General features: G+C 40.9%; 1 protein-coding gene across 2 annotated transcripts in view; it reads left to right on the plus strand.

The window, feature by feature from the left end:
- Lhfpl3 (LHFPL tetraspan subfamily member 3) overlaps window positions 1-20,833 on the plus strand; it is a 568,397-nt gene extending 547,564 nt beyond the window's left edge. Inside the window, exon 4 of one of the 2 annotated variants that reach the window (XM_016008807.3) lies at window positions 18,382-20,833. Coding sequence is in view for 1 of the 2 variants with exons in the window: in XM_016008806.3 (XP_015864292.1) it covers window positions 18,382-18,410 (29 nt within the window). In the remaining variant the exon portion in view is untranslated. The remainder of the gene's footprint in view (window positions 1-18,381) is intronic. The other variant, XM_016008806.3, reaches the window with a different exon arrangement.
- Window positions 20,834-21,843: the final 1,010 nt, after the last annotated feature.

A 21,843-nucleotide genomic window follows, 5' to 3' on the forward strand; every position in this document is an offset into this window, starting at 1 on the left:
CAGCCCTTTTGAGTATTCTTTCAGTGTTCACTTTTTCCTCCACCACTTTTTTTCTTCTTTTTTTCTGGTTTATTTCTATCTATTACAAATGTATAAAAAATCCTCCATCAATGCTGCTGATAGCAGCAGAATCTTGAGAAATATACCTTTGGTTTGCCTCAGAAAAGAAACACATATTGCACTGTAAAGTTTATAAAATTGGCGCAAAACATTGTGATAATGTTACAATACCAGTTTTAAGAGTTCAGTGACTAATGGGGAGCCGATGGGATACATGCAGAACTGTGAAAGCGATCTCACTTAGCCAGCTGTACACGTAGACTGTAAATCTACATTCAGATCATTTCTGAACTAAGACTATCAGCTCAGTTTATCTGTTGAGGTCAACCAGGAAACCCTAGAATATACCTTGATTTTTGCAAAAAACAAAATAGGGGGAGGGGTTTCTTCAGCATTTCAGTCCATGAGTAACAGTATCCTAACAGGCAAAGTGTTCTCTCACTGTCAACATAGAATGAACTGCTGCTGGAGGTCAACTTGGGCTTTAATTTGCATTAGCACTTACATGCATAGCAGTCCAAGTTGTTGACCTCATGACTTTAAAAAGTAACTCTAAAAAAGTAAAATGGCCCTTCTTGGAAGACTAAAGAAAGACATCCAGCCACAGTTGTAAAAAGTCTCATCAAAACAATATACCCTTTTATGAATTACGCCTCAATTTAAAAAAAAAAAAAGTAGCCCCAAATAAGAAGCAGCTCTGAAAAAGAAAGTATAACTTAAGATATTTGAAAAAAACAAGGTGGATACAGGTTCAAAAATAATTAAGATACATTTTCCTAAGGCTACCTAGAATTAGGCTTTAAAGAATTCTACCATTTCAAGTTTACCACTAGTTACTAGATACCTATTTACAAACAAGATGTTCACTTTTTTTGTTCCTTTATCAAGAGAAAAATCTACCTTCAGACTATGAGGGTGGTGATGGGGAGGGACTAGAAAACAAGATTCAAACAATCCCATGCAAATATCACATTTTTCAAATGGAAGAACTCCAAACTGCACTAGAAGTTCCAATCACTAAGACACTTTCCATTGAAATGATTTAAGTACAACTACATGGCACCAAGGTTTAGGCCTAATATAGGCCTGACAACCAAGTCCTTGTTTTCTGGAAGAAAGGCCTCAAAAGTCCCACTCAATTCCACATAACAATGCTTCAAAGATCAATTAGGTTTTCATTTCCTTAATATTTTTAGTTTTGACTTCTAATCTTAAAGACTAGATTTAAACTTAGCTCATTTCCCAGAAGGCATTGCTTCCCTTTGCTCTATGAAAGAGTCCACCAAGACCTCTTCCTCAAAACCATCTAGCCCCCAGCCTCCAGCCTGTGCTTGTGATGCATCTTTCTCAACATCCTGAAAAGGTAATATAGGTAAAATATGCTCATAAACATTAAAACTAGTTGTTAGAAAGACGTAACTAGCTTTATAATTTAAGTTTTTAAACATAAATACTTGCAGCTTGATCTGCACTGACAATGATTGTCGGAGCCTAGAATTCAACATTTACAAATTCTCATTCACACACACAAAACACACTATTATCACACAGAGCTGAGGACCAAACCCAGGGCCTTGTGCTTGCTAAGCAAGCACTCTACCACTGACCTATATCCCCAACCCCTAAAAATTATTTTAAAAGACCAATAAGAAGTAGATGGATAAAAGGAACAGTCACATAATAGTGTCACCCCAAAAAGAGATGCAATTATTAAAACTCCCAATGGCAACCAACTCAAACTTGAGAGAGAATGAATACAAGGAGAGAATGATCCTTAAATTTCTAGGCATTGCCTAGAGTTGACAAGTGAACTCTGAAGAATAACATGTTCTTGGACCATTGAAGTAACTAATGTCACAAAGTTGGGAAATATTAAAGGAGGTCATCACATCCAATGAGCCGGGCTGGGTAGGGAAGGTATTTTAGTCAGGGTTCTGTTGCTGAAGAGACCCTTGATGTAGGCAACTCTTATAAAAGAAAGCATTTAATTGAGGCTTGCTCCCAGTTGCAGAGATTCAGTCTACTCTCATCAGGGTGGGTCGAACAGCACATACGTAGACATGGTGCTGGAGATGTACTGAGAGTTCTACATCCAGATCCACAGGCAGCAGGAAAAGCCAAACTCTGGGCTTGGAATGGGCTTTTGAAACCTCAAAGCCTGCCCCCAGTGTCATACTTCCTCTCACAAGGCCACACCTTCTAGTCCTCTCAAATAGCGCCACTCCCTGGTGATAAAGTATTCAAATCTATGAGCCTATGGGGGCCATTCTTATCCAAACCACCACAATAGGGTTGTACAGTTTGATATTAAAAAAATACACATCACCTTGATAAAATAAATATTTAGAAATTCAAGTTCAGGAGTGCCACCTGATACATTATACCATCTCAATGTTCAGTTTTTGCTCACCAAAGAGCAATCGGAAAGAGAGGGGGGAAAGGGGTGAACAGTCAGACAGACAGACAGACAGACAAGCTGGGCAATGGTGGTGCACACCTTTAATCCCAGCACCTGGGAGGCAGAAGCAGTGAATCTCTGTGTGTTTGAGGCCAGCATGGTCTACAGAATGAGCTCCAGGACAGCCAGGGCTACACAGAGAAGCCATGTCTTGGAAGAAAAAAAAGAAAGAGAGAGAATGAGAGAGAGAGAGAGAGAGAGAGAGAGAGAGAGAGAGAGAGAGAGAGAGAGAAACAATCCTCTTAGAATTATCACCTCCTTCCCTCTCTTCTCATTGTTGACTCCTTGGAATGATGAGAACTCCAGGAGGAAGCTTCCCTGTCCACCCCTACAGAGCAGACCAGAGACCCTAAGGTGGCTCTAGTTGGTCACCAAACTTTTGCTAGAGTATCCAAATCATTACTTCGCCCCTTCTTCCCTGGCTCTGCATTGCAACTGCCTGCAGAGCTCAGGGGCAAACAGCCCTGATGCCTTGAAGATAAGTCCTGACCAGGAGCACCTTGGTTTACTTGTGGGGAGAATCTGGTAAAGTGCTATGCTTACCCCTTTCCATAAGAAACCCTGCCCCCTCAGTAGATTCTGAACACTGCCTAAGCTGAGACAAACTTCCAACAGATAGGGAATGACCCAAGCCCGTGATCACTGAAGAACAGCTGGGATACAAGGCACTTCACAAATGGGCTTCCCTCACTTGGGGCTAAGCTGACACCAGGTCTAGGTCACAGCCAGAACCACTTTCATGGTTTTCATCTTTTTCTCTGAAGTTGAATGAAGCTCCTGGGACAAGGCCTGTAGAGGACGTGCCCCAGAGAGGCAGACACTGAATTTTATTATTTGCTTTTATTGATTTTAATTCCCCCATGTAGATAATTTCTATTTTTCTCACGGCCCTAACACATGTATTAAAGAAGTGGCAAAAAATCTGCAGAGCCATTCAACAGATCTAGGTCCAAACTCCCACACTTGCTCCCTCTCCTGTCAGAGGCATCCAGTTGCCAAGTTGAGGGTCTGGTTTGCATGGTCCCTTAAATGCCATTCTCATTCATTGGCAAAGACAGTCCCCTGAGTCATCAAGGATGGGTTAGAATTGGAAGCCTCTCTGTGAACAAGGAAGCTGTTCTATGTTTGCAAGAATGTCCTATAACAGTGAACAAGCAACGGACGAAGAGAGAATGGCCTGTATGGCTGAGGACGTCATTCAGCCCTTCTATTTGTGACAGCCACAAAGGCAACATTAATGAAGAAAAGAGATGGTGTAAATTGGTTGGTTCAACATGTCTGTAGGAACAGCTCTAACAGTGACATCAATCCCACTTTGTTCTGCCTCATCTAGTTACTTTGAACATATTAATTCTGCAGGGAATCATAAGAAAAAGAAAGTGGGCCATGCCTTTACTGTTGTAACTGTTTCCTGTCCTTATCAAAGTGTTCTCCTTTTACAACACTTGGCATGTAGATCACAGGTTTTCCTTTCAGTGTACAACATTCATTCACCAAGAATGTATAGAAAGGCAAGGAGTATGTGTCCATGATAGAGCACACTCAGGTTCAATCACCAACACACACACACACACACACACACAAGAAGCCTGAACAGTCTATTGACACATCACCACACACAAGGCTGGCCTTTAGTGATGCCCAGTTTTCAGAGTGATTCCTAATCATTTTAATCACTTGCTTGGGAATCAGACCCAAACCCATGAAGACTCTGAAGATACTGGATGTTTCATTCTATTTTCTGTTTTTTTTCCAAGGCACAGAATTCTGAAATTCTGAGTGGCAATGGTACACTTTTTCCTGGTTATAAAAGTAACACATACTCAGAGTGGGGGGGGGATAATTTCTCACAGTTCAACTGCCTATATATTATAGGATATAACATTTTTACCTTCTAATGTATATATGACTACAAATGTATTTGATTTTCCAAAGCAGGATTACATACATGCTATTTCATATTCTTCTTTTTCTTATTTAATGTCATGAATGTCACTTTATTTTATTTTTACTTATTTTAAAATATTGCGGTTCGGGCTGAAGAGGTGGCTCAAAGGTTGAGAACACTGACTGCTCTTCCAGAGGTCCCGAGTTCAATTCCCAGCAACCACATGGTGGCTCACAACCATCTACAATGAGATCTGGTGCCCTCTTCTGGCCTGCAGGAGTACATGCAGGCAGAACACTATACATAATCAATAAATCAATCTTTTAAAAAATATATATATATATTGCGGTTCTGGGAATTGAACCCAGGACCTTGTACATCACTGCTGGCCATTGAGCTATAATCACAGTCCTACAAACTCTAATTTTACTTAATATTTTGAAGTAGATCTTGCCACATAGACCACACTGGCCTGATCTCCTGCCTCAGACTCCTGTGCCATCAGATACTAACTTCCACATTTTATACAGATATATGTATAAAACCCCCACAGCTTATTTAACCAATTTCTTCTTTGAGCTATTAAAGTTATTTTCAATTTTTTTGGCTGTGATAAGTAAACAATCTTGTGTTTACAACTGTATTATGTTTTTATGAGAATTATCTCCAGTTTTTTTTTAATTTATCGAATATTATTCATTAGACTTCAAGCTGACAGTACAAATTAGAAGCCTAGTCTTCATGTGTTTAAAGGAGACTGGATGAGTGTGGGAAAGGTCACCTCATCTGGAGTGAAATCACATTGAAAAGCTCAAGAACACAGCAAATTCAGAGCTTGTCTGACCTGTCTCTTTGTTGTCCTTACAGTGGTATAGCTATTCCTTGGCTTTTTAAGCCTCAAATGCTTTTCTCATTAATAAAATGGGATTGCTAGGACCAGGCACATAACATGATGCTAGAGCTCTTGCCTAGGAGAAAACACTGTGCTCAGTTCCCAGCACCACAAAAAATAATAGATAAATAAATAATAATAAATGAAATGAAATTAATTATATCACTTGCCGTAGCTGGAAGGTTTTTTCAGTCCCTCCCAGCCCCGAAGCCACTTATCATTCACAGGCTTAAAATTAATTAGCAATTGCATGGCCTATGGCAGGCTTCTTCCTAGCTAGCTCTTATCGATTCCCCAGGGTCCAAAGGGACTTTGCTATGTCCAGCGTGGGATATTTGGGGAAAAAAAAAATCTACATGCACTATGTTCTTATGTCTGTTAACTTTATTCCTCTAAGACAAAATTCTATCAATTTAGCTATAGCTCCACCAGGCATTCAAGGCAGGAATTACTCTAGACATACCAGGCTCTATATCCCTTTATTTCTCTGGGATGAAATCCTGTCTCCATAACTGCAGTTCCGTCCAGTTCCCTAGCTCATAGTCCTGCTAACAACTAAACTCCTATGCTTTCAGCCTCAACTTTGTCCTCTATATCCTCTTTCTCCATCTATGCTGCTCTCCACTCCTGGCACTCAGAAAACTCTACCCAAGGTCTGCTTACCCTTTACGGAACCTCTCTCATCCTCTCTCGTCCGTCTGTCCATCGTGTCCGTCCCCCCCCCCCCCCCCCGGTGCTGTTCTCTGTCCCTGGGCCCCCCCTTCCTCCTCGGGAATGTTGTTTTACTTCCCACCTTGATATGTAAAAACCTCTTTTGTCAATTGCTCTGGAGAACCACTAGGCCTCCTCAAGCTGAGGGGATGGTCTGAGCTTCATCAGCACAGGAAACAAAGCTGGTGGGCTTTGGCCAGTTTGTCTCCTAAGCTCAGCAGGACAGTTAGTAACTTAGTAGGTTCAGCAGGTCTGGGGAGCTGAACTGTTTACCAATTGGTCAGGGCACACAAGAATTCCATAGCAGAAGACAGCTGAAATATTAAAGTCTGGGTAACACCAAATATTCATAATAAATGGTTTTCCCATTTGACAGACCCTTGGCCAGTCAAAGTTCAGCTTTAATACACAGCTGAATCTCTATGATGTATTCTTGCAGCCCGCAAGAAGCTCTTATAACTTAACCCATTTTTATTAACCTATAAGTTGTCACCTGGCCCTGGCATTACTGGTCTGCTGGCATCTTGCTGCTCCTTCCATGGTGGCTGGAGTTTCTGTACCCTATCCTTTCTTCTCTCCATATATCTACTTGGATTTCCCATCTGCCTCTAAGCTGCTTTGCCATAGACCAATGCAGCTTTATTTATCAACCAATCAGAGCAACACATATTCACAGCATACAGAAAGACATCCCACAGCAACTTGCTACCTTGAAATTGTTTATAGAGATTGAATGTCATAACATTCAATAACATAGCTATCTGGCTCTGGACCAGTGCTTAGCAAAGATAGCAAGCATCCTCCCAGAGAAACCTTAGTCTCAGCCAAAGATCTTAAGGCAACAGGGATCTCCCTGATTTCTAAACTGAGACTGACCTGACTATACCCATAAAACAGAAAACAAGCCAGATACGGTCATTCACACCTGGAATTCTAAAACTTGGTAAGCTGAGGCACGAGGATCACAAGTTCCAGGCCATCCTTGGGTTCATAGTGAGACCCTGTCTCAAAAAAAGTGAAACTAAACACTTCCCCCCTGAAGTAAAATGTGTTGGCATCTGACTCTACCTTCCAGGCAGAGGCTTTCCACAGGTAGTGTGTCCCTATCCCTGGGACATCATCCTACAAAGCCCTCGAGAGTTATTTTTAGGTGCTTCATTTCAAATAATCCTGAAAAACTCAAAAGATTTCTTTGTCATTTATTAAAATAAAGACTTTCCAGGGATACAAATGTTGTCAATTCCACACTATTTTGTTCCTTCCCTTCTCTTTTTACCAGAAAATATTTAAATGCTAACTTGACTCCTCAAAGCACTGTAAGAGATAGGTGCCATGTTCATTTTCCAAATGAAAAACAGAAGCTGTGCTAAGCGAAACACCACAGACAACCCAAGATCCAAATCCCCATCAAATTTTCTAAACTCAGGCACTCTAAATATTGAACTTGAATGAGCATTCTCAGAGTGTTTGCTGTTGATCTAGTAGGCTGAGGTGGGAGTCTGAGATCTGCATAGTCACAAGTACTCATGTAACTAAGAGCTAAGAAGGTACAGGGGCCACAATTAGAAAAGCACTTCCTTAGCTATGAGTCTAGTTTATGAGAAGAGTTCCCTAAGACCAAGGCTTTTTTTTTTATGATCATCATTAAAGAAACTTTCCAAAAATTTCAGTATAGCTATGTGTTTTCGATAGCTAACTTACAAAAACATTCAGGATCAAGTTTGAGTCATCCCTGCCTGGTTTCTGGACGATTCTGCTATATCCCATTTGCTTTTAGTTTTTGTTTGAGTTTGTTTTGCCATGCTGGAGACTCAAGACTTGGCAAGCTGCATGCCAGCCTGCACTACCCTCAGGATAGAGTCTCTCTGAAGCCCTAATCATACATCCCCAATCCAGCTTGCCTTATCCTCTACTAACAGTTGGTTCTGCTACTTCTCCACAGGTTTCCAGTGCCCTGAGTCAGTGTGAGAGCACTCGCTAACGGAGAAGCCTGTGAACCTGTACAGAAGGCACAGCATGGGGCTATATAGTAGTTCCTAAAATAATTCCCTCATCCCTTAGCAGCAGCAATGCAATGGGAAGGAGGGCAAGGCTGGGAAGGTAGAGCTCTACCCCTTAGCTGGAGTGGTCACCCTCAGGTCTGTTTTATACACAGAGCTGGATTCCTCAAATACGTGCTTTTAAAAGCTCTTAAATGGAATGAAAAGATGCACTGGAGAGCACTGTTTAGAGGAGCTGGATTCTACTCTCAGCTTTTCATCTGGTAATCTCGTCTAGGCATCTGCCTACCACATGCTGGGGATACAGGTATATCCAACATCATTTGTGCTGCCCCGGCACCCGCTGTCAAGAAGACTGGAACCCTGGAAAGGGAAGGGAGCAGTCCAGGAAACAATTTGGGGAGTTGAATCATATGTAATATTACCCTACATTCCCAACAGAAGGCAACAGAGTCTAAATTAGGACATGATGAGGTGGGGACCTGAGAAGAAGGTTGTCATAGTGAAGTTAGCATGGCTACAAGAGACTGTGCTAAGCGATTGGACTAACCAGGAGCAAAGTGTTGCTTCTAGAGAGTTTCAAGCTGAAGAACAATCTGTCACATTTGTATTTTAGAAAATCCCAAACCTCTGTGGGTTAGCCCATCTCGGGCTGCCTTTGCTCCATCATTTGTGGCTAACCATTGTAGCTAGATAGAGATAGATTACACAGCTACTAAATGCCTTCATTCTTGGTTATGTTGCTAGAGGGGCCCAGGTGGTAGGTTTCACTAGATCTTGATTATAATTTGCCTTCTAGACTCTGCAGTCCACTTTCTTTGTTCTAGAGGGGAACATCATACTTTAAAGTCTTATTTCATTACAGCAAAGACTCATATGGGCAATTATGACCAAGACTATTAATTAAATTTGTGATAATAAAGGCACATAAAGCCTTATGATTCTGAACTCTCTGCCCACTTAGACTTGTTCAAGACCACAGTTCTGTGAATTGAGAAATTATCCAGCTTCCTGGAGGAATGAATGTGAGGTTTTTTAATATTTTTATTCAAATAGAATTAGAGATGACTTTCAGCTCCCTTTCCTCCCTTCCAGCCCCCTTCAGAGACATTCCCTCACACTCCTCCCATCACCTTCTCCCAGGTCTTTTTCTCTGATCAATATTGTTTCATGTATATGTATGTACATATGTATATACATACACCTACACAAATAGAACCCAGCCCCATCTATGTAACAGCTCCTGCATATATGAGCATAGTTTTGAAGAGCCATATCGTACCACAATATCCCTGAAGCTAGTAGAATAGTTGAAATGGAAAGGGGAGAACATCATTTGTTTTTTATGGGTAATTCTTAGTCATCTGATTACTAGTAAAACTGATTCTATAGCTCTCTGAGAATTTCTTTTATTTTTATTTTTCATTTTCTTATTTATTCTCTCATATATTACATCCCAACTGCAGTTTCTTCTCCCTCCTTTCCTCCTAGTCCCTCCTCACTACCTACCCTCTCCCCCAGATCCACTCCTCCTTTGTTTCCCTTCAAAAAATATCAATCAAACATAGCATAGCAAGTTACAATAAGACTAAGCATAAACCCTCATATCAGGGCTGGATGAAGCAATCCAGTAAGAGAATAAGGGTCCCAAGAGCAGGCTAAAGAGTCAGAGACACCCTCCACTCTCAATGTTGGGAGTCCCACAAGAACACCAAGCTACACAACCATATGATATGCCTTATATGTAGGGGACATAGCTCAGACCCATATAGGTTCTGTGATTGCTGTTTCAGTCTCTGTGAACCCTTATGAGCCCTGGTTAGCTGATTCTGTAGGCCATTTTCTTGTGATGTCCTTGGTCCCTCTGGCTCCTACAATCCTTCATCCTCTACTTCAACAGGAATCCCCAAACTATGCCTAGTGTTTGGCTGTGGGTCTCTGCTCCCATCAGTTGCTGGATGAAGCCTCTCTTGTGCTAGATTCCAGTCTACAAGTACAGCAGAGCATCATTAGGAATCATTTCATTAACTTTTTTTGTGTGTGCCTGTCATGTTTGGTTCTATCCTAGGTCTCTGGGCTGTCCAGCCTGTGATTCCTGGCCTTTCAGGCAGTGTTGGGCCTGGGCTCCATCCTTGGCATAGTGGCAAGTTGGCCACCCATTGGTTGGCCACTCCCACAAGTTCTACACCACCTTTACCGGAACACATCTTGCAGGCAGGACAAATTGAAGGTCGAAGGCTTTGTGACTGGATTGGTCTCCTGATCCCTCCACTGGAAGCCTTGCCTGGTTACAGAAGGTGGCTAGTTCAGGCTCTGTACCCCACATTACTAGGAGTCTTTACTAGGGTCACTCTTGTAGATTCCAGGGAGTTTCCATGGCACTATGTTTTAACATGACCCCCAAAATGCCCCGCAATTCCAGTCATCTCTCCCAATGCTCTTCTCTGTCCCTTCCACCCCCACCCCCACCTGATCCCTGTTGTTCCCATCCCCACTGACCCCCAGTCCACCCACAAAATCTACTGTATTTCCCCTTCCTAGGGAAATTCATGCACCACCACTCCCCCTTTATCCCTCCTTGTTACTTAGCCTCTCTGGGTCTGTGGATTGTAGCATGATTATTCTTTACTTTACAACTAATATCTATTTACAAGTGAGTACATACCATGTTTGTCTTTCTGGGTTTGGATCACCTCACTCAAGATTATATTTTCTAGTTCCAACCATTTGCCAACAAATTTCATGATGTCATTCTTAACAGCTGAGTAATATTGCATTGTGTAAATGCACCACATTTTCTTTAACTATTCTTCAGTTGAGGAACATTTAGGCTGTTTCCAATTCTTGACTATTATGAATAAAGCTGCTATGAACATAGATAAGCAAGTGTCCTTGTGGTAGGATGGAGCATCCTTTGGGTATATGCCCAGGAGTGGTATAGCTGGATCCTGAGGTAAATCAATTCCCAACTTACTGAAAAACTGCCATATTTATTTCCATAGTGGATGTACAAGTTTGTACTCAGACCAGCAGTGGAGGAGTGTTCCCTTTGCCCTACATCCTTGCCAGCATGAGCTGTCACTTGTGTTTTTGATTCTAGCCATTCTGACAGATGTAAGATGGGATCTCAAAGTAGTTTTGACTTGTATTTCCCTGATGACTAAGGATGTTGAGTATTTCTTTAAGTGTTTCTCAGCCATTTTGAATTTCCTCCATTGAGAATTCTCTCTTTAAATCTGTGCCCCTCCTTTTTATTTTTGGTTTTTGGAGACAGGGTTTCACTGCGTAGTCCTGGCTGTCCTGGAACTGGATTTGTAGACCAGGCTGGCCTCAAACTCATAGAGATCCACCTGCCTCTGCCTCCCAAGTGCTGAGATTAAAGGCATGTGCCACCACTGCCTGGCTTCTGTTCCCCATTTTTAATTGATGAAATATTTTCTTTATATAGTCAAACTGATACAACCAATTATATTCAAGTTCTCAAGATAGACAATAGTCAGTTCTAAAGTAAGATACATGACTACACCATGTATTGCTTCCTAAATTTACCCAATCACTGTATTAGTTAATTGCTTTTATACCCAAAACAAGCCACTCCTGTCTTCATGACAGAAGGTTATTTTGTAACTGAAAGGAAGGCAGCATGAAAAGGAGGGAAATCATCCAGCTTGGAAACACTAAACCACTAAACTGCTTGCCTCTAAGACAAGCAGGAGACAGTCTCAAAGAAGGTCAACCAGCTACTATTAGAACCGTTTGCAAAAAGAAACAAAGTGTGTGTGTGTGTGTGTGTGTGTGTGTGTGTGTCTGTCTGTCTGTCTGTCTGTCTGTCTGTCACATTTGGGGTGAGAAGAAGATGAAAGGAGAGCTATAACAAAAACCCACAGACCAGAAGAATAGTTTGAGCAGTAGAGAAAACCAGTAGCCTTGAAAAGGAAGGAAGTACAGAGGAGGTATGTGAGGCTGACTATTCAATGGCAACAGAGATGGGTTTATTATAAGAAAATCCAATTCAGATTTGAACTCCATGTGTGGTAACACCCAATTGAGTTTGGTTCACTTATATTTCTGAAGGATGGCCACAGACATGGTGAAGTGTTTGTGGTTTAGATCACCAGATGGGAAGGCAAAGGGCTTACAAAGATAGCAAGTGGGTGCCTAATGCTGCCTGATGTAGACATAGGTGGGCACATTAAGTCACCTGAACACATACTGAAAGCCAAGAACTCTATAGTCTCACCCTGCTTTAGGCCTTTCTTGTGGGCCTTGTAGGGAGAGCCTTTCGGCCTGGACAGAGGATATCATCTAGACTCACATATCAGTAACAAATCCACTCGGTATGCAAAGGGAAGGTCTACCAAGTAAGTGGGCCTGTCTTCTCACTTTAATAGATTTTACAGATTTCCCTAATGTGGATAAGGAAAAAAAGAGAAAGAGCTTCATGAGTTAACCCCTTCTCATGAGTTACTTGGTGAGAAAGATCATGTGAGCAAACGTTGTGCCTGGCACCCAAGTCTAATTGTCACACATTTACAGACCAGCCCATTGTAACCCAGACTCACCCCTTCCCAGCAAAGTGCTTGCACAGTGGCCAGAAGGTCATTTTAGCACACATTATGCTTGTGCTAACTTCAGTACATCAGATTGAGAATTAGGAGACAAAGAAATGTGACAAGGAAGAGGGCCAGGAAGAGTGCAGATTTGTACAGAGAAGATGGGACTGGTAAGATGCTCGGTAAATAAGGCTCTTAACTCCAAGGTGGAGTTCCAGCTGGAGTTTCAACCCCCAGAACTCACATGGGGAAGGAGAGAATCAGCTCCCACAAGCTGCCCTCTGACCTACACATACATGCCATGGCATGCACTGACCCACAGCCTTGAAAACAAATGAATGCAATATTTTTTAATTAAAAAAATAAAGCTATGGGAAGAAAGAAATGTCATAGGACTATCTCAAGGCATATACTTTTAGCCCATTTCTTCAATGCCTGTCTATATACACTGGGGAAAAGTTAGTGTTAAAAAAAGATGGGGAAAAATCTTCCCATGTAGACCCAGGATGAGAGAGCACCCCACCCATTTTGTTCCCTTGGCTCAGGACATTAGTAGATGTGGAGGGAATTAAAGGAATTATAAGTTCCAGAAGTTCTGAAGCAGCAGGCTTCTACCAGTTGATGAAGGTTTTCATCACCAGATTGTTGTAGATTCCTGTGCATTTTCAAAAATACCTTTTTTGGTTTGGAGGTTTTTTGTTGTTGTTTGGTTTTGGTTTTGTTTGTTTGCTTGCTTGCTTGCTTGCTTGCTTGTTTGTTTAGAGACAGGTTCTCATTATGTGGCCTTGGCTGGCCTGGAACTCACATGTAGACCAGGCTGGCCTCCAACACAGAAATCTTCCTGCCCCTGCTTCCAGAGGTTTACAGGTGGCGTGTGCCACCTCAACAAATACATTTTGAGTTATATCAAGCACCTTTTTAGGCTGAGAATTCAAAGATGTGTAGACCATTCTGCCATGCAGAGTTAAGTCTAATGCCTCATGTCTCAGAGCCTGGTACTTGACCACCAGCATCAGCTACACCTGGGAGATTAGCAATACAAGGTCTCAGGCCTGCTCCAGAAATACCAAGTCAAAATCTTCACACTTTTACAGGATACCCAGGTGAGTCTCATGCATATTGAGGCATAAGAAGCATTGAGTGAATGGGCTGTTAATGATGGAAGGATTCTTCTATTTCTACTTTCCTCCATTTGTTCAGCAAGCACTTAAAGATCAGACTGGCTGGCTTGGAACTGGGGGATTGGAACACAGAAGACCTTGACAGAGAGATCAAATTCTGCTAATGGAAAAAGAGAAAACATGACAGTTTGTAACTGATCATGAGGGACTGTAATCCACCTTCTAGAGATAAAGGGACTCACAGGTCCCTGTCAGAAGCAGACATAGTTCCAGACACTAGAGCAGGAGAAAATGGCAAAACTTGTTGATGAGAAAAAGCAGGCTGGAATCTGCCCCCCTTACTCATTTTCACAATTGGGATTCATTAGCCATTGTCCCAAAAAGCCTGGCCTCCCTCACTACTCAGAGGACCCGCCCCCCCCCCCCCTAGCTGTCCTGACTGAGGCAGCTCCAGACCCTAATTATATAGGTTAGATAGGAACTGTCAGCAAGAACCAACTGGGGGAGACCTTTCGGCATTCATAAACATGTAGAAAAGTTAACAAAGTACTGTTTAGATGGCCTGGACAGTGAGGCTATTATACATGCTACTCTCATGAGCAGTGATTCAAATGACAGCCTCAGAAAGAATTTGCAAAGAGCCCCTTGACAGTGGAACATGGGCAACTCAGAGCCCATGACATGTTACAAGGTCAAACCCGACAGAACAAAGATCTAAAGCAGCATTAAATGACTTATTTATTCAGCCCTGCTCAGTACAAATTTGGGAGAGTGTGACATCTTTTAAATTACCTCCATAGTAAGTGATATCCATGGTGCATGAAAAATGTTAGCAAAACTTTGAAAAGAGCAGAATGTTTTACAAGGCAGTGATTACAGTGTGGCCATATTGAGGTTCCCAGTTAGTTCTGCAGACTGCCCTGGTAGCTCATAAGCTTACAACAGGAGGAGGAATGGTCGGTCACAAGAGGAGAGGAAAGCCTTGCCTTTTATTATTCCCTTCTGCCTACACCCTTCACAAACCTATGTGAAGAGCTAGCCCTTGTCAGGTTTTCAGGTGGGAATGCCCCACTGTGTACTTGGTGTGAGCAAGAGTAATAACATTCTAATATCACTTCCCAAGCGAAGTGGCTTTTGTTTGTGTTCTGAGCCCCATTGGAGCCAATACTCTGGTTATTTTCAGCTGAGTGATCTACAGAACTCTCACATGCCCTGAGGTTGTCATTGCATAGTGGTGTCGTGCACTAGAAAGAAAAAATACAAGGCATAAGTAATTCAGACTCAGGCAAACATGCTCAGGAAACCTTATAATGAGCAACCTGCATGGAAATGCAGGGCCAGGACCAAGGATGGGCAAGTAGAACACCTGATATACAAAATGTGAGGACATCCTACCCTGACTGACATGAGTCAACCTCAGAATACAGAATACATTTGAAATTTAGGCACTGAACTTGCTTTGTCCTGATAGAAACCCAACTCATTGGCCTCCTGCCATAATTTTCCCATTCATTCCTCAGCTCCTTGATACTCTAGGTGAGGAGACCCAGTGTTCATCAAAGTAAAGGAAAAAACAAACAAACAAAAACAAACCAGACCATTTAGGAGAATAAAACTTGAGTGGTTGATAATGAACCAGTAAGAGATTTAGCCAAGTGAAAGCCATAGGTGAGCCAAGAAAAAGGAGACCAAAGACTAATTGACCAGTAATCTGTCCTAGCTAGGCACTAGGATGTGGGCCCAGATAGTGAGGAGATGGCTATGTGGCTCTTATGAGATTAACCACAAGTGTCTGTTCCCACAAAAAGGCTCAGGATCTTCACAAAGAGACACCTACCCTGCAGATAGCTTCCTTCTCTTCTGGGTATGAGCATACTGCTCTGAGGGATGATCAAAATCCTTTCCAACACCCATTTCTTCCAGTCCACTGAGATTGGACCTTATCCAGCCCACTTCCTCCCTGATAACCTCATATTTTTGCTTCATGCCATGATGCTGTAAACATAAAGCCAATCTCAGCAGCTTAGAGCTAAAGGAAAAGAAACAAATGGTATCTAGTTCATAGTTATTCACAAATGACTCAGAGGAAAGCATGATTCTCTATAGTGGTTGGTGTCTTTATGACCATCAAAAGGGGGGGGGGCGGCTGTGAATCTTCTAGCTCTTCATCACACACAAGCAGAACTTCCAGCACTTTGGTGTGCTATCATTTCCTCCATGTGGCTAACTGCTTTTTAAACTTTTTCCTTTTTCTTTTTGTTTTTGTTTATTGCTTGTTTGCTTGCTTTTGTTATTGAGACAGGGTTTCTCTGTGTAGCCCTGGCTGTCCTGGAACTCACTCTGTAGACCAGGCTGGCCCCAAATCCAAAGAATCACCTGCCTCTCCTCCCAAGTGTTGAGATTCAAAGCATGCGCTGCCCAACAACATTTTTTATTTTATGTATATGGTTACTTTTGCCTGCATATATGTCTGTACCTCACGTTCATATCAGGTGCCCATGGAGGCCAGAAGAGAGAATCAGGTCCCCTGGGACTAGAGTTACAGATGGTTACCCACTGCCATGTGGGTGCTGAGAATCAAACCCTGGTCCTCTGGAAGAGTAGCCAGTGTTCTTAACCCCTGAGCCATTTCTCAAGCCCCCACCACCCTCTTTTAAACACCCATTTCCATATTGCACTTCCTATGTTTCCTTTTCTCCCATCCTTGGCTAGCACTTGACATAATCCAACTGGAAAACTTAGGCATTCATCTATGTAGACTTTAAATAATAAGATCTTTAGAGTAAGGTATCCAAACCTAGTAGAACCCTGGACCCACAAACCTAGGCTCTGGGCTCTGCTCAAGGTGGCACAGCAGGGCATTTGAAGTTCAGGACCGTGTACAGCACTGTATAAAAACCACCATTCCCTGTATAATTTTAATGCTTTCTAAAGATAGCATTCCTTTCTGTAAGATTTCTGCCACCATGACTCAGTCTCACAAAATTGTCATCATTATAACATGAACATATTTCAATTATAATCTGTGCTCTGGGTACATTAAAGTTACCAAATTGTCTTGCTGAGACAAGTTCATTAAGATCATAATGTGACCAAGATGTCTTAAGGGTGGCAGAAGTTGAGGGAGGAAGCCCTGCAGATAACAGCAGAATCTTTCAGCAGCATTTCTAAGTACTGTGCTGCAACACCGAGCAGGTTGTGGTCTTTGACACACCACAGCCAGTTAGTCCACAGACCCAAACCCCCATTCTACACAGTATCTTTGAGCCAAAGTCTATGATAATCAACCCAAGCAAAGAGCTGACCATACAACTGAGGGTCTAGTTATGGCAACACAAGTATAGTCTTCAATTTATTGGAGAAAGTGAACAGCATCCACTCCCTAAGACTCTTTCCTAAAGAACAAAGATTTCTAGATGCAAAAAGGTCCATTGTTTATAATAACAAACAAATAAAAATCTATGCCAGCTTGTTGTGCAGGAGACCATCTGAAATTCCAGAACTCAGAAAGCTGAAGCAAAATGATCATGAGTTTGAGACCAGTCTGGACTACATAGTGAGACCCTGTGATCTCAACAAACATCATCCCCTAAGATGAAAGAAATCAAAATCTGCCTGGAGATCTGAAAATAGTGGAATAGTGGAGAATGGAATGTTGAACAAGATTGTAGAGAAAGGAAAGTAGAATGGCAGGGGACCGGAGAGATGGCTCAGTGGTTAAGAGTACTGTCTGACCTTCAGAGGACCCAGGTTCTATTTGCAGCACCCACATGGCAGCTCACCACTGTCTATAACTCCTGCTCCAGGGGATACCCGAATACAGGAACACATGCAGGCAAACCACCAATGTACATAAAAATAAAAAATAAATAAATTATAAAGTTGTCGGGCCTGGTAGCAAGCATCTTTTGAAAAAAGGTAGAATGAAATCTTATACAGCCATTAGAAGCTGATATAATGATATAGACTGTTTAATGTAATGTGAAAAATGTTAAACAGTGTCATCTGTACTGTGATTCCAACCTTATAAAATAAGAGCACATTTGCATAAGAAATATAAAGAAACATGAGAACAAAACAGTTGGTATTTAAAGGTGATTGGATTTGTGAGTGATATAGTCATTTTTTGCACATGTCACAGCATCATGTAGAATAAATAAAACAGAAAGAAAAGGAAAACAACTGAAACATAGAAAACCTTTCCTATGCCAGGCAAGATAGTGATGCTTGGGATAGCTCTGTGTTCTTCCCCACTTCTTTGAAGCAGCCTACAGTCTCAACTCAGATGGATATTTGGATTTTATGAAGCCCCCTGTTGAGAATAATGTACTGTGTATATAATGGAACAGATTGCACAAAGTCTTTGGTAGTAAATCCAAAGTGCATTTGAGTGGTATATTGGCATGAGAAGGGTATTTTGTTTTTGAGACATGGCTTCATGCAGCAAAGGCTGGCCTCAAACTTACTATGAACCTAAAGATGAGCTTGAATTTCAGAGCTTCTTCCCTCCACTGCCTAAGTGCTAGAACGACAAGCATGCATCACCATGCCTGTGCATGCTAAGGAAGCCCTCTACCTAGGCCCAGTTGTGGTATTATTGTCCCATGATGAATATGTGAAAATCTTGCTATCAGAAAATGATGTATTTTTTTCTCTTTCCCCATCCCTTTCTCTCTCTCCTGCCCCTCCTCTTTACAGTTCTGCTAAGCCAATATTCTCTAGAATGAGCACAAAACAAGTCAAATAACAGCTAAACAAACAGCTTTGTACATCAACATCAAGAAGGAAGACACTTGGGAGAGATCAGAGTCCAGAGACGAATATGCACAAAAGTGAAACATCCACTCGTCAAAGCACCTTCTGATTCTAGATCTGCAGAGCTGCAAGTGATTTTCTGGAAGGAGCTATGATCACGGATTAAACACCAGCTCATTGGAAACTGTCATTAAATAAGATCAGATAGCATTCATTAAAATCATATTCAGGAAATAGTTTAAGAAAGAAGAATACAAACGTGCTAGAATTAATGTGTAAAATATATATGTACTGAGGTTTATAAACTGTCCTTTTTAAATCAAACCGAAAACAAAAAAAGCTTTAATCTTTCAATAATATTAAAAGAAACAAAGGGGCAGTTAGTTCTAGATTATTCCTGTCTCAGTAGCCAAGAGGCTGATCAAATGTCATTTATTGAGAATTGCCTCTGATCCTTGGTTCCTCATCGCTACTGTCCACTCATTTCACTGTGCAATTAATTACACCACTTGGTTATTAAGAGTGTAACCCTTCAACCTTCTTACCAAGTGTGTGTTCAATTTAATCTGTCTGTACGAGTTGTCACCAAGGAAATGTTTCTGCCATGTGCTACCACTCCATCAAAACTGTGAATCATAGGAAGTACACCATTACATCATAGGTTCCCAAACAACATAGATTTCCCTGTCATTGATGAAACATCATCAAGGAACTCTGAACAATATAGAAAGTTTATTTTCACTTGAATGCTCTCTCATGTAATAGACTGCTGTCAAATAAACACTTTTTCTAATCCCCCCTAGTATATGCATAGGAATTTAATATACTTTATAAATAGATATCTAAAATATGAGTTTTCTATTTCTTCATTCCATATGTCATTAGAAATCCATATCCTTTATTTCCTTTACTGACATATACTCATTTTTGTTTTGATAAAAGAAATTATTCCATTAAATCTACTTCTAAATGGTAGTAAGTGGTACTAACAAAATAAATAAAAACTTTATAGCCTTAGAAGAAAATAACTATATACTTATACATGTCAAAGGAACTTGATAGGAATAAATCACCTTTTGTTTATTAATGATTTTGAAAATTCTCATATCTTGTTTTTTCCTTTTGGTTAGCCAATACTTGGTAGTAGTTACAACTAACCAGCTGTCTTTAAAGGATCTTTTCCTCCCAGGATCCCCTAACCATTGCCCTCATAACATCTCTTGCCTAAATCCAACAACAGAGAAACATTTAATATTGAAGTAATCCATTGTCTAAGGATAAACACAAGCTGAAGTGCACATGTAGGGGGCTCAGTGGAAGCCGGCCCATACTATATACCTGAGCAGAAAACACACATATAGAATGTCTTCACTCACAGGCTCAGAATAGGGTTGAATTAGCATCTGTCACTAGATCATCAGCTGGAGCATAACAAACAATCAGGGTTGCCTTCTCCTGTGCTTGCACAAGGCCACATTCATATTTTTAGCCATGTTTTCACCGTGAACCAAATGTTTCAAATGGCTAAAAGTATATTACAGGTACACTCAAGTGCTCAAGTAAGTAAACCCAGTTCACAGAGGTGTGGCTTTCATAAGGAGCTGTATTAAGGGGACACTTAGTCTCTATAACTATAGTATAACTATAGTCCTTCTGGGGGCCATTTGTTGCTTAAAAAGTAGTAGTTGTCCTGATGCATTCAGAATACCCTACTTACTAAATTTAATTACACACAACTTTTGTTTTGTTTCATTTTTCAAGACAGGGTTTCTCTGTGTAGCCCTAGCTATCCTGGAACTCACTCTGAAGACCAGGCTGGCCTCAAACTACACACAACTTTTTAAAAATTTATTTTTATTTAAGGGGAGGCATCTCTATATATACACTAAAAACAGAAGGTATTAGATTCCTCTAACCCATGTAAATTATGGTTCTGTCTGGGGTCCTACATCACTAGAAGTGTTGTTTTAAAAAATGAAATGTTCTTCCTCTCCACATGCAAATGTCTTTAATAAGTTTTTGCCATAAAACCCAAGTGTAATTTAGCATACCATAGTGCTATGAAAATGGATCATTGATGATATACCATTTGTATATAGATAATACACATGTAAATCACCAAATGTTAAGTATAAGAAATATGTTTTTATCTTAAAAAAAAAAAACCCTTTCTCATTCTGTTCTGTTATATTATGTCCAAAAGTTGTGTGCAATTTTTTTAAGGTCCAGGAAATGTAAAGAAATTTGTTGGAATATCTGAATTTCAGTAAAAAAATAAAAATAAGATTTTGTTACTTAAAAAAGAAATACTTGGCAGCATGTACTCATTCATTTTCCTTTTTGCCCAGTGATCCTGCATATTATGTATCTCTCATTGCTATGATAAATACTTGGCAAACAACACCTTAAGGGAGTGCAGTTTTATTTTGGCTTACAAAATAAATTTAAGAAGGAACACAGTCAGTGATGAAAAGTAAGTCAAAGCAACGGGACTGCTGGTCATGTTGTATCCACACTCAGGAAGCAGACAGCAGAAAGGAAGTAGAGCCACTATGCAGAACCTCATGGCCTGTCATGACTCACTTCCTCTAGCAAAGCTCCACCTCCTAAAGGTTCTACAAACTTCCAGATGTTGGCAACAGCTGGAGACCAAGTGTTTGAACATGTGAGCCTACAAGGGACATTTCAAATCCAAACTACCACATCAGTGTGAATTAATGGTTCGATTGAAGTAACAATTTTCAGAAACTCTCCTTGCATTCCATAATGTTGCCAATAACAGAAGCTGATTAGATATTCATGGCACTCATGTGTAGGACATGATCATCATCTCCAAGGCCTCCCTCTTCTACCCAGTACAGACATACTTCCATTGGGTCCAGTGAAACTGTCAACTAAATAAATAGCTAAGCTGCTCAAATAATGCTTTCCTGAAATATCCAATTACTCAATCTCTACTCTTGTACCTCAGATATGAGCAGCCAGGCCTTGCACAATACTTCACACAGGTTATGTATTGTTCAGGTGTATTTCAATCCCAGATACTGGTTTATTACATTACCCTATAAAACTCTGAACCTTTGTTTTTTTTTCATCTACAACATGAATATAAATAATATTCAGTCATACAGTATTGTTGTGAATATATAAAATGAATCAGAATGTTGTGCTTGACAGGTAGGAGATATTCAATGTATGTTCTTTCCTCCTCTTCCCACTTCCTACTATGTATGACACTAAAAACAAAAAAAGGAGCTGGAGAGATGGCTCAGTGGTTAAGAACATTGACTCCTCTTACAGGAGACCCAGTTTTGGTTCCCAACACCAACATGATAGCTCACAATCTGTAATTCCAGTTCCAGGGGATTTGACACTTTCTTTTAGCCCCCACAGGCACCAGGTAAA

Source organism: Peromyscus maniculatus, chromosome 3, assembly GCF_049852395.1.
Source record: "Peromyscus maniculatus bairdii isolate BWxNUB_F1_BW_parent chromosome 3, HU_Pman_BW_mat_3.1, whole genome shotgun sequence".
Classification (NCBI taxonomy): Eukaryota; Metazoa; Chordata; class Mammalia; order Rodentia; family Cricetidae; genus Peromyscus; species Peromyscus maniculatus.